This window comes from Cebidichthys violaceus, unplaced genomic scaffold (genome assembly GCF_023349555.1).
Source record: "Cebidichthys violaceus isolate CVI_PGR_0920_01 unplaced genomic scaffold, fCebVio1.0.p SCAF_23, whole genome shotgun sequence".
Classification (NCBI taxonomy): Eukaryota; Metazoa; Chordata; class Actinopteri; order Perciformes; family Stichaeidae; genus Cebidichthys; species Cebidichthys violaceus.
Window position 1 is genome coordinate 8,172,253 of NW_027176406.1, and position 13,102 is coordinate 8,185,354.

General features: G+C 35.7%; 1 protein-coding gene across 2 annotated transcripts; it reads left to right on the top strand.

The window, feature by feature from the left end:
• The first annotated feature begins 3,114 nt into the window (after window positions 1–3,114).
• LOC137878189 (nuclear GTPase SLIP-GC-like) lies at window positions 3,115–12,334 on the top strand. 2 transcript variants are annotated; one of them, XM_068718372.1, is made up of 22 exons: window positions 3,115–3,198; window positions 3,795–3,876; window positions 4,100–4,212; window positions 4,391–4,435; window positions 4,578–4,611; window positions 4,784–4,876; window positions 5,307–5,397; window positions 5,979–6,195; window positions 6,333–6,560; window positions 7,708–7,914; window positions 8,033–8,202; window positions 8,591–8,657; window positions 8,744–8,831; window positions 8,973–9,094; window positions 9,379–9,552; window positions 9,645–9,799; window positions 10,008–10,131; window positions 10,573–10,681; window positions 10,800–10,933; window positions 11,164–11,245; window positions 11,378–11,456; window positions 11,541–12,334. In XM_068718372.1, exons 2-22 carry the CDS (start codon window positions 3,810–3,812, stop codon window positions 11,584–11,586), a joined length of 2,445 nt encoding a protein of 814 aa, XP_068574473.1. In that variant the 5' UTR covers window positions 3,115–3,198; window positions 3,795–3,809; the 3' UTR covers window positions 11,587–12,334. The 2 variants fall into 2 exon arrangements, with proteins under 2 accessions (XP_068574473.1, XP_068574474.1); XM_068718373.1 differs by lacking the exon at window positions 4,391–4,435.
• The last annotated feature ends 768 nt before the right edge of the window (window positions 12,335–13,102 follow it).

Genomic DNA, 13,102 nt, shown 5'->3' on the forward strand with positions numbered 1-13,102 from the left:
ACAGGGCTGGGAAAACCTAGAAAAAGAAACATACTTTCAATTTAGGTGTTTGACCTTCTCCATTTTGAGCTGTCTGCGTGTGAGGAAGCCGCAATCGCCATCACTTGCGGCTTCCTCACACGCAGACTTTACATGCAGCTCTTTTTCCAATTTATATTGTTTAAAAGGTGAATGAAGAGTTGTCCAAATAGAAGTAGTAATAATAATAGTTAATAGGCCACAACACTCTTTTTGTCGTTTTGTCTTCACTGTTTTACAAACTCCATCAGAGTAATAAGTGAGCATGGTGAAGTGGTACCTATACTGTGTCTAGGTGATGGCTCAGATGGTGTGTGTGCAAGGCTTAGTCCTGGGCAGGAAGGGCTCACAACAGGACGGCTGTCACTCACAGACCTACAATTCCACCCACAAGCATCCCCACTCAAAGGCCGCACACACCCCTGCTCCTTCAGTCTTCTATCTGTCTCCTTGAGCTCCTGAACACATGCGAATACAGGAGACAAACACTTCAGCAACTATAACCAAAAGAGAATAAATTTACACTTCAACATTGCAACTAAAAAACGAAATAATTCTTGCCAATCTGTAAAATAACTGCACAAAAAATACATTTTTGGTATCTACTTCTATTCAGAATAGATAATGTGTGATTCCATGTGCTGACCAGACAGAGGTGCTGTTGCTCTTCCTCCTGCTTAGCTCTTGTAATACTTTTTACATTTTGGCCACAAGAGGCTGAATGCTCCTCTACCTCATGTTCTAAATATGACTAAAATAATTCATGTTTTCTTCCAGGTCAGTTTTTATTCACACAACTTGCTAAAACACAATAATTTATGCACCTTATGTTTAAACTAACCTGGAAGAAATGATATTAGTTTTAGTTAGAACATGATGTAGAGGTGCTTTCAGCCTCTTGTGGCCAAAATTGGCACAAAAATGACCCTTAACCCCAAAATTGCTCCCGTAGCTGCGTCTACGGTGTGTAGATAGATACTGAATTGTAAGTCGCTTTGGATAAAAGCGTCTGCTAAATGATCGTAATGTAATGTAGTCTCAGTAATTGTGCTTTATGTGTCATTTTAGTGTGTTAGCATTGAAAAAAAAACTGTAATCACAGAAGTGGATTATGTATTTGCAAACTTTGTAATAAACGCTGACTTAGGTGGTGGCTCAGAGTTAAAGCTGGTTGTCTTTCAATCCAAAGATCAGCGGTTGGATCGGATCCTCCAGTCCATGTCGATGTGTCTTTATGCGAGATACTTAACCCTAGATAAATGAATGTGATGAATGGCTGCGAATGATAATGGATCAGGTGGCACCTGTACAAATACAAGTCTATTTACCGTTTAACCTCATATGAACCATGTCTAACCTGTTTATGCTTTTGTCATAGTACTTTTTATGTAGTTCGCATATACACATGGCCTCTTAATTAATCTACAGTTAAATAGCAAATACGTTTCTTTTGTGTTTCTCATAAGTTCAATGTTTTCCTCTGAGTCTGTTAAAAGAAAGTATCAGGCATCAATAAATTAGCTCAAATGGTCAGGATGGGTAATTAATCTGGTTGGGTTTCTCCTCTGTGAGTTTGTCTTGGACATGAGGTAAATTGAGGGTTTGTCACTCAGCACCATTAGTGCCCTCCCTTTAATGTTTCAGTTGTCAGTTGTTTGTTCAACCGAAGAGACGTTTCTCTTCAAACATATTGCGTTTAAACAACAGTTTGAGCCTCAAAAAGCTAAATTATACATCTAATAGGATGACATGATGAAGTGATGACACTTTGGAAAGACATGGATGTAAACTGCAACTTGACTGTTTGTTTGAGGGATACAGTCGTGAGGCGGAAATTCTAGTTTTGTTTGAAAAAAGTCTTAATTTACCCCAAATTTACGGCAAATTACTTCTACTGAAGATAGTACAATATGCTGAAGAGGGCTGTTCATAGACAGATCTCTTTCTGATTTTGACACATTCTGTCAGTGTTTTTATGTTTTTGAAACAAATGAATTAACCCCACATAAAAGGTTTGTCACTCAGCACCATTAGTGACCTGGAAGTCATGCAAACAGTTTCTGGAAGATTTTAAGGTTCCAAATTCTTTATCATCATCGCTATTGTCCCGCTTCAGTATTCTTCATCTTTCTTTGATTATCTGTACGAGCACCAGTAAGTTAGAAAGGATGTGTGGTGACTGTGGCGAGCAGGGCCGCCTTTCAATCAGAGGGTCGGCGGTTCGATCCCTGGCTCCTGCTCTACTAGTCTAGTCAATGTGTCCTTGAGCAAGACACTTAACCCCAAAATTGCTCCTGTAGCTGCGTCTACGGTGTGTAGATAGATACTGAATTGTAAGTCGCTTCGGATAAAAGCGTCTGCTAAATGACCGTAATGTGTGCACACAATAAGAATAATTTCAACACACAAACGATTCCTCTGGAAAAAAAGACAACAACCCTAAAGCTTCCTGAACCCTCCTCCAGGAAGTTGTGATTGCAACATAAAAATAAGCACTGACTTTTACTTCCTCATATGAACATGTTTATGCCTTTGTCATTTGTTCTTCCTCCAGGAAGTTGTGATTGCAACATAAAAATATTAAAATAAGCACTGACTTTTACTTCCTCATATGACCCTGTTCATGCCTTTGTCATTTGTTCTTCCTCCAGGAAGTTGTGATTGCAACATAAAAAAATATTAAAATAAGCACTGACTTTTACATCCTCATATGAACCTGTTTATGCCTTTGTCATTTGTTCTTGTCTTTCTGTTGCAGCAACTGTTAATCTCACCAAACCATGTGATCTCTGTCACTGCAGGGAGGAGACAGTTAGTATAAGAGTCCAAAGTACCCAGAGCACCAGAGGAGTGCAATAAAAAGAGTTCAAAAGAGAAAAACTAAATTTAAGATTGTTCAATACTACTTGCATACTGTGGGGATGAATCAAAACATCTGTTCAGCAAAACATACTCTCTATTGCCCTCTGGTGTTCACAGCAAGAACACCTTATAAGAACGAATAAAATGAATACATAATTAAATAGGGAAATTCATCATGGGAGGAGTTTCAGAACCAGGAATCAAAAACACTTTTGTTTATTGTGTGGAGTCGGACAACTGTTGAGAGCAAAGGACTTCTCCACCCGCTTGAAACCTGGAGGACGGGATTGATCTACATCTATTGTCTACTCGCTACAGGTAACCGTTTGAATTAATATTATGATATTAAGGAAATCAAACACCGCAGGTGATTCTTATTGACATTTTCTCTTTTAATCGTTTGATTGTTTGGTTTGTAAAAAAATTCAGAGAATAGTGAGAAATGTTGTCACAATTACCCAGATGCTAAAAGTGACACCTTCACAATGCTTGTTGGTCCAACAAACATTATTTTTTATTTACTATTTTTAAGTTTGGACTGTTGCCAAACCTACAAATATTAATTAAAAAATAAATGTAGGTACTTAAAATTGAAAGCAAATATTCACATTCGAGAAGCTGGAGACATACAATGTTTAAACATGAAAACTTACTTTAAATATCAGAATAGTTGCAAATTATTTTTCTGGCAATTGACTAGTTGATGAATTGATTAATCGTTTCAGTTGTACTTGTATAAACTGTTTTATGTCTATATGAGGTGTACCGTTCATTGTGACATGACTCGTGTTTTCTTAGTCTTTGTTATTTCCTTGAGTCTGTTAATAGAAGTTTCATAACTTCTTTTCCTTCAGTGAAATGTAACTCTAGTTGCAGTGGTTGGTTTAAAACATGATTATTTGTTTACCTTCCAGTTGCCGTTTGTGGTCATGGATGATTTTGTTCGTAATAAATTAACTGAATGGAATCTCAGCCAGTTGATACCAATATTTGAAGGTAAAGTATTACCATGACTCTCTTTTTGGGCACAGATTTTATACAGTGTTTATATGACCTACCAATACTGAAACGTCTAAGCATCTACAGAACTAAAAGAACTATGAAAAATGCTGCAATGTTGTTCTTCAGTACAATGCTGACATATTCTTGACAGACAGTTTTAAGAAAATGGGAGAGATCAGTTCTGACTAATCCTGGCAATTCTTTTTGTTAATTGCAGAACATGAAATTGACACGGAAAGTATTTACCTTCTGAATGATCAACAAATCACAGAGTTGATCCCAAAAGTGGGAAAAAGGGCAAAATTCCAGGAGAGACTCGAGTTGTTAAAGGTAACGTTCTGTTCTGTGAACACAATTTACACAAATACTATATTTCTAATTTACAGGAGCACAGACTTCTGTTTTCATGACACATTATTGATCATATCTCATTAACAATAATAGCATGTGCTAGAATTTTAACATTTACTATTATGGATTTGCAACTATTGTCTTTCGTCACTGGAAGGAACAAAACACAGCAAATCCAGAAACAGTTGATTTGTCTGCTCAAGTAAGTTGAATGAAGTTTCAAGCACTCAGATATCATAAGGCATTTATTATAATTATATAGATCATATTTTCATTGTCTGCTCAAACTTTTACATGGCCACTTAGTATTGATTTAAGACACAAATGTTCATGTTCACCCTCAGGTTTGTCCGTCCACCAGTGACACAAGTGATAAAGGTGAGATACACTTTATCTTATTGATTACATGTCGTGTTCATTGAAGTTTTTAAGGTTGTAATATCTTACTTTGACTAAGAAACTATATCAAGACCATGTTTTAATATTTTGGGAGGCAGATGCAACAAACTTTTCTTTTTGCTTTTTTTTTCAACAAAAAATATCCAATAAGGAAAGAGAAAGTTGGATCTTCAGGGAGAGTCCAGCCAATGTCAACCACCAACTAGAAAACAACGACTTGCGAACAAACCAGGATCATACTCAGGTATTTATAATACTTTCCAAACAATGGCAACCTACAACTTACTATAGTGTTTACTTAGCTTACTTACATAGCAAATGTCTGTTTCTATATCTTGGCCACAGAAAATACTTTCTCATTTGCTGCAGTTTGTAATCTTATCAGACAACCCCAATCACTCAACAGCATACATGCAGGTATCCATAGCAACAATGCGTATGCTTCAAAGTAATTAACTTAACCGTGGCCTTTAACTGTATGATGTTTTAAACCCAGACCATGGTTCATCCTTTAATAATCTGCCATAGTAGAAGCCTGATGATACACTCTGAAGCATCCTACATGGACCTGGCAGAGAAAGTTCCTCTCACTCTCTCCTCATTGTGCATTACCGCTTACTTGATACACTGGTTCATGGTTCCTGCTGAACAATTCTTTACTTTCACTCTGACAGAAGAAATCATACTGTCTGATGTGAAAGACATCATGAGTTGTGTCTATCAGAAAATACCTCCCCAAGACAACAAGCTCAACAACTTCCTGAGGTAAGTATAAAGTTTGTTAAATGTTCCATATTAATATGTTATACGAGCCTGGTTCCACTCCTGAGCAGGGGCCAGTTCCACTAAGAGATTTAAGACTGGTAGTGTTGAGCCAGGCATCATGGGTTTGTCTGGTCGTCCATTTCTCACCAATGTCTTGAAGGAATTTTTTTTGGACTCAAAGATGAACTGATTAGAATTTGGTGGTCACAGATCAAGTCCACTGTGACCTCACAAAACACATTTTTGATCATAACTGAAGAATTCAGCTTATTATTATGACAATTTCACACAAATGTCTAAAATGATGAAGTGATGAAGTGACTACATTTTGGAAAGACATGGATGTGAACTGCAACTTGACTGTTTGTTTGAGGGATAGTTGTGAGGCGATAATTCTAGTTTTGTTTGAAAATAAGCCTTAATTTACCCAAAATTTACAGCAAATTACTTCTACTGAAGATACAATATGCTGAAGAGGGCTGTTCATAGACAGATCTCTTTCTGATTTTGACACATTCTATCAGTGTTTTTATGTTTTTGAAACAAATGAATTAACCCACGCATAAACTCTTGTACAACAGGAAAAAAATCTGTGATTTGGAGACAGACAAGAGGGAGGTGGTCGGTGTCTTTGGCAAAACCGGGGCTGGAAAGAGCTCTTTGATAAATGCCGTCATTGGAGTGAAGGATCTCTTGCCCTCTGGAGACGTCAGTGCATGTACCTCAGTGATGATTAAAGTGGAGGCTAACATGAGGAACTCAAAGTATGAGGCAAACATTGAGTTCATTACAAAAGAGGTAAAATGAGCTGAATATGTTTGTTTATTTGAAGCTATTTAAAAAGTTATCATGTATGCAAAAAAATACAGTTGTTGATTACACAGCATCCCATATCATTTAATGAAGTTAAAGGTATTTTTTCAATTTCTATTTAGGAGTGGAAAGATGAGTTGTGGTTCTCTAAAAATTTCCTTGGGGATAATGCGGATCAGGAAAGTGATCAGGAAGATGACAATGATTGTCGGGACATAGTTGAAAAGCTGTCAGCGCTGTATGGAGAAGACTGGAAAAACAAATCTCCTGATGACCTCATTGATGGCAAATATTTCAAAGAGATCCCAGAATTTCTCCTTTCCAATGGGAAGATTTTGACAGTTGAAACAGTAAGTAAGAGTCAAAATCTTGTATCACTTCATAAGAAGCCGTCTCGTCTGTCTGACAGAGGGAAATGTTATTGAGGTTTATGTAATATGCATGCTGCCTAGCCATTCCAGGTTGGTTTAGTTCAACAAATGTAAAAGTAAAATCAGTATGTGAAACTTAAAAAAAGAGTGGCCTTGATCCACGAAATCTACAAACCCATAGAAAATGTACCCTTTATAGACAAATCATAAAGAAGTTTGGATACCAGTAACTAAATATATTTATTTAACTGTTTTAACAACATCCAATCAGGATTTTTCCTCCGTTTTTGTGCCCAAACATTTTACATTAAGATTAAATGACATCTTGTATTATTAAATCTCAATACTGCTTTTGTTCGCACTTTTGTTCTGCTGGTGATAGTAATAGTAATTATTTTATCTCAATCAACCCAACTTCACCCCTTTGGAGAACCACAAGGATAAGTACTTGACGCCCTTCTATTCAGTCTATTCATGATCCCTTTTTATACAGGGAAACTTAACGCTGACGATGCTCAAATCTATATTTCTCTTTCACTGGTAGGCCGTGGTACCATCAACTCACTTTGTCACTGCATTGAAAAAAATCAATGGCTTGAAATTGGTCTCTTGCTAAATACAGACAGAACTGAGGTGATTGTCTTTGGTGCCCTTAATGAAATATATAGAATTATCTGATTGATTTTAAAAGATTTAGTTCCACATTATGTTTCTTACATGTTCTATCCATATGAACCTTCATGTAAACGCAATCATCAGACCGGGGTCTGCTGACTGTCAAAGGTCAACATGAAACACAGGGAAGCTGCATTATGCTACGATGATAAACATACTTGCTATGACCTAGATAATCTTAGACACTGTCAAAATCTGGTCATCATCAATTTAAAACCTAATTGTCACCCAAAATTGCACTTTTGTATCCACTTCCGGTTTAGTATTTAATATTTATTGATCAAATTTAGCTTTTTGCTTTTGTTGTTTCAATGATGGGGTTACTTAATTGTTCTTCTTTTTTATATTTTCCAATTATTTTGTGCAATTTGTAAAGAAGTTTGAAGTTGGAGTCTGCATATGAATGAAATTGCCTTACGTTGCTTTAATCTCATTTTATTATTTATTGCAGGCTGAAGAGCTATCTGAAAAATTAGTCAGATACACAAGAAGCGACCCAAAAGATGGAGATGATAAAGACATAAAGAGGTGGTATTGGCCACTAGTGAAGTGTGTGACTATCAAGGTGCCAAATAATGATCTTCTTAAGCATGTCACACTTGTGGATCTTCCTGGAAATGGGGACCGTAACAAGAGCAGGGACAAGATGTGGAAAACGGTAAATCATCACCTGCAATGCTGTTTAGTGTATTACTGTGTTATCTGCAAACTGTGACATCATGTCATTACAAAGTACTGATAACCATCATAATTAACTTGCTGTCATGTCCCTTCAGCTCGTTGGAAGTTGTTCCACTGTGTGGATCGTGACTGAAATGAATCGAGCTGCATCAGAGCCAGAAGCCTGGAAGATCCTGAAAAGTGCCTCTAGCTACATGGGAAATGGTGGCCAGTGTCAGCATATTCACTTTATCTGCACCAAGTCTGATCATATTGCAAACCATCGGTAAGTGATTTAAGATGCCAAAAGTACATATATATTCAATATTTCTAGAAAGTCATTCTTAATGCTTGTCATCGGTTTTATCAGTTCTTTCAAAGAAATTCCTTTAGAAATCAATAACTGCTCACACACTCAACTCAACTAACTAAACTGAAATAGTATTCTGTAACTTGTCTCTATTTTTACAAAATTACATAGTTCTTTCCAGAAAACTTCCTATTAGATCACAGACCTGTAAAATAAAGTGATCGTTTCAGTATAAAGGGTGGATTTGATAGTTACAGCTACAGGTTTAAAAGAGATCATTTAGACTTTTATTCTGGATGCAAAAAATAATTTGAGTCTCCAAATACTGTATGAGGTGCAAATTAATGCAAATATTTTCATTTAGTTCAGCAGCTGGTGTTCGAGCCAAGAAAGCAGTGAGAGAAGAATTCAGAAAACTAAACAAGGTTAAGGTTAGTTTTATAGACTGACAGAAAGTATAACACAAAGATTGTCTACAACTGCAGGCATGCCGTAAAACCAAAACTTTTCTTTTCAGAAACATTTCAGTGATGAAAGTTTCAGAGTGTTCACAGTGAGCTCCAAAGAGTTTCTAACAAAAACCTGTCTAGATCGAGACGACACTGGTAGGTGAAGTCTTCATATATGAGCACATTTAGGTTTACTTTACTTTAACAAAACAAACAAGAATGACTAATTGGATTATGGCAATAAAATGTAAATATGTTTTGTAACTACTTAAGCTGCAAACTACATTTTTTTTACAGAAATACCCAAACTTCAGGAATTTCTGCAGGATCTCAATGACTGTCACTCAGAGACGTTAAACTATGTGTCTGGAGCTCATGGGATTCTCTCTCTGATTCAAGGGGCCAGACGTAGAGAAGGGGTGAGATCAAGAAATAAAACGTCTTTCTTTGTCTTTAATCATTAATATTGACAGAAAATATTGTGAAAACATATTAAAGTCAAAGACAGACTACTTACATGTAATGTCATCCATACATACATTTTATGTCGCTTCAGAGAAGCTGCATAACGACAATAATTAAATGGTGGTCTAACTCAAAATCAACAACATTTTGTATAAATGTGAATAAATCAAGAAAACTCAGTCACATAGCAGTATGGTTTCATTGCTTTGAATACTGAATGTGTTGTTGTTGATTTCAGGCTGACTTAAAGACAGCTGTGTACAAAGTCCTTCAACAAAAGATGAGAAATGAACTTGATAAAGTCAGGAAACCAATGAAAGAGACTCATCGGGCTTTTGAAAAGTGCCTCAGTGAGGGGGTTGAAAAATCTATAAGTTCATGTGAAAAAGTCTTGGAGTCGGTGATTCATCCTGTACGTATTTGAATTATAACAACATCATTACAATGGATTTTGCACTTCATATGAATATCTTAAAAATGTTAGTTTTTTCTGTTTTGTTTCAGAATAAGTCAGGTAGTGCTTTCCACAAAATACTGAAGTGTATAGTAGAGCACGATGGCAACTACAAACCAAAAAATGGGAAACAAATAAACCTCAATATGAAGTTATCTTCATGCCTGACTGAGAGCATTGATGAGGAATTCAAGAAGACCTTCCCGTAAGAAATGACTTAATAAAGACATAAAACCCTGTGCAGGCTAATTGTACAAACTATGGAGAATGTCTAGAAATAACAAATTGTACATTATATAGTTATACAAGTTATGTGATATAATGCATACATACAAATGACATTATTGAAATACAAACTTGTTAATGCTGGAACACACGTTTATGAAACATTTCAACTTGTTAACATGTTTCAGAAATGAAGGAGAATGTGGACCATTCAACGGAGTCCTCAATTCATTTTCACTTGACACAAAGATGATGAGAGAGAAGACAGAGAACAAAGATGTTGAACTGCAACTGATATTTCCCAGTACAGAGGTAAAAGAGGAGAATAGTACCATTAGTCTTTATTAAGCTATTAGTCCAGGTCAGAAAGGCTTCAGCAGAAGGGTGAGAAAATCATCCCAAACATCAAGTTTGTGACTGAGGACTGACATGAAGACTAAACATGAGAGAATGAATGAAATATAGATGTTTTTAGAAGTTAACACATATATACACTGTATATGAAGAAGTCTATCAATACAGTAAATGTCAGTTACAACTGCAGACGCCCTTTGAAAAATTAACTGATGGCCCTGCCCATATTCATGACAACGTACCGGAGATTTTGAGGTGGTCTGACATCAATGGGAAATGTGTGTGTGTGTGTGTATATATATATATATATAATCTCAAAGGGAACAAGATCAGCCTTATTTGTATATTACCTTGATTTTATTTTAAATATGTGGATCTACAATTCATATTCTCTCTCAGGAAGAACAGATGAAGACAAAACTCAACAAAATTATCATCGACCGTAAGAAAACGATCTACAGCAGTCTGACAGCAACAATTGAGACAAACATGCAGAAATGCTATGACGGTACGATAAAGATCATCACATATAAAACCTGACACTGTAAAAATGCACATTATTCATCATAATTGTGCACAATGTAATTATAATATTTAATTGATGAAAGTTTTCTGTTTTATTGTAGAAGCAAAACAAATGAATGGACCGGGCACGCTGAATAATATGAGGGACACTATTGAGAAGCACGTACTTGAGTCAAAAAACGTCATGTTCCAGAAAGCTAAAGCTGTTATGTTGAAACAGCTGGATGACTTGACGGTTTGTAACATTTTATAATACGTCGTACGATGAGGATATAGAAAAACATGTTGTGCTGCTTATCTTTATCTACAATTCCAGGTCATCATATATATATAATCAAGTGGAATATGCCTCTTTTTGAATGCTGCTTTTGCTACTAAAACACTGCAGGCCCTTTCACAAACATTCAGCTTTTGTTATAAGACACATTTTGGCTGTGAGTGATAAAGATTTTTATGCTAATGTAGAAGGACATCCTGGACAATCTGGAAAAAACAATGCAGGAATCAATCGAGCTGTCGCTCAAGACAGATGGTGTCTCAATCCCAGGTAAAGGCAACCTTACAAAATATAAACATAATTACTAAAAATACTAAAAATATTGATTGAAATTAACAGGTCAATAAATTTCCAAAAGTGTGATTAATAGTGAACTTGATGTTGACATGTTTTTTTTTTTAGACGTTACATTGGAGCTTCTGATGGTGAAGGACCACTACAAAGAACTGAAGGGAAGCTCAGATGAAGAACCACTAATTTGGTAAAACTGTTGTTAAAATATCTACATAATGCCTCCAGATTGAGCTGTTCTGAATAATGCTAACGATGTTTTTTATTACACTAGTGCTGGTCCTCCCAGCCCGGCAGCTGCACAGCAGATAACCAACTGAAGAGCCCTGCATGTTAGAGATGTGAGGCCTCTGGATGTGGTCTCAACCATTTTTGTCAACTCATCTTATCCAGGTTCTCTTTGAGTGTTTTGATATGTACTTTGAATTAGCTTGTTGTGAAAGACATGCATAGAGATTTTATATTTTCTATGTTTTGAAGGACGTTTTTGCTTTTAAATGATTAAAGATAAGATGCAGACAGAAAGTGTGTGGGGGGTGAGAGAGGGATTTCATGCAGCAAAGGTCCCCAGTCTGATTCAAACCAGGTATGTGGTTTACACTGTACAGGTCTTAGTCACCAGTCCACTATGATGTCCCAGATACATTTTGTTTTAATGATTTAACAGTTTTTTTTCTTCTTGAATATATACATTTTTTGTCCAATTTTTAATCGTAGTTTAGTATTGGTTGATTGGGATTGAAATTCCAATGATTTTACGGGTGTTTAACATAAATCCTGAACCTTGATCACAGTATGTACTGTATGTTGGATTTTCAAAGAATGATTTTACCTTTTTTCTTTCATGTTCAAGGACAAAACTTTCTTTTTGCAAAATAATGTTTTCTAATTGTGTTAATTCATATATCAAAAATCGGATAGAACTAGATGATAGTAATAAACCATTCTATCTGGTTTCTCATTATTTACTGAACAATTGTTTTTTTTTCTTAATCTGCACTGATTCTAAATGAATTTAAAGTTTTTGACATGGTATACTGGCCAATAAAGTTCACTTTCAAAGTGCCACATGTAGGCTTCTTTGTCTGTGTTGTAAAATTATCTAAACGCTTCTTTAGGTTCTCACTAATATCAGTTTTTATTGTGATATTAACAAATTATTTTCCAACTTTGTTCTTTTCAAATTCTTCTTACTTAAAACTTCTTGTCTTTGATCTGATCTCAAATTAAATTTCCTGACATAAATCTACATTACAGTCCCCAAGCATTTTTAGGAACACACACCTCAAATACTATATATATTATAAATGTGTGATCAATTCCAACAATAATAGTTAAGACCTGTTAGTAGGTGTGTTCATGCAGGAGCCTTGTGTTCTTGAAACTTATAACAAATAGGAGAAAATGTTCTCCACAATCCAGATGCTGTAAATTTCCAAACCATTTGTCAGTTTGTCCTGATAATGATTGCTCTTCATGTACAAACAGGTGTAGTAAAGGTGTATTTATTCATTAACGATTCATGGTAATATAATGTATTATGCTTGTTCATGCTTCAAAGTGCCACTTACTGCTGCTGCTCTGTAACCTATTGCTGCTTGTAAGAAAATAATTTCTCCTCGCAGGATCAATAAAGTTAGTATCTATCTATCTATCTATCTTACTGATGCAAGAACATGGAACATGCAGACACGCATGTAGGGATGGGAATTATTGATACTGCTTTTTGATCCAGAGGTTTATCACAACTCTCATCACTTCCTTTCTAATTACTGTCCAAGAAAAATAATAACTTAAAAGAACTTAAGTCACTATGTGAACTTGAAAAAAAGAGGG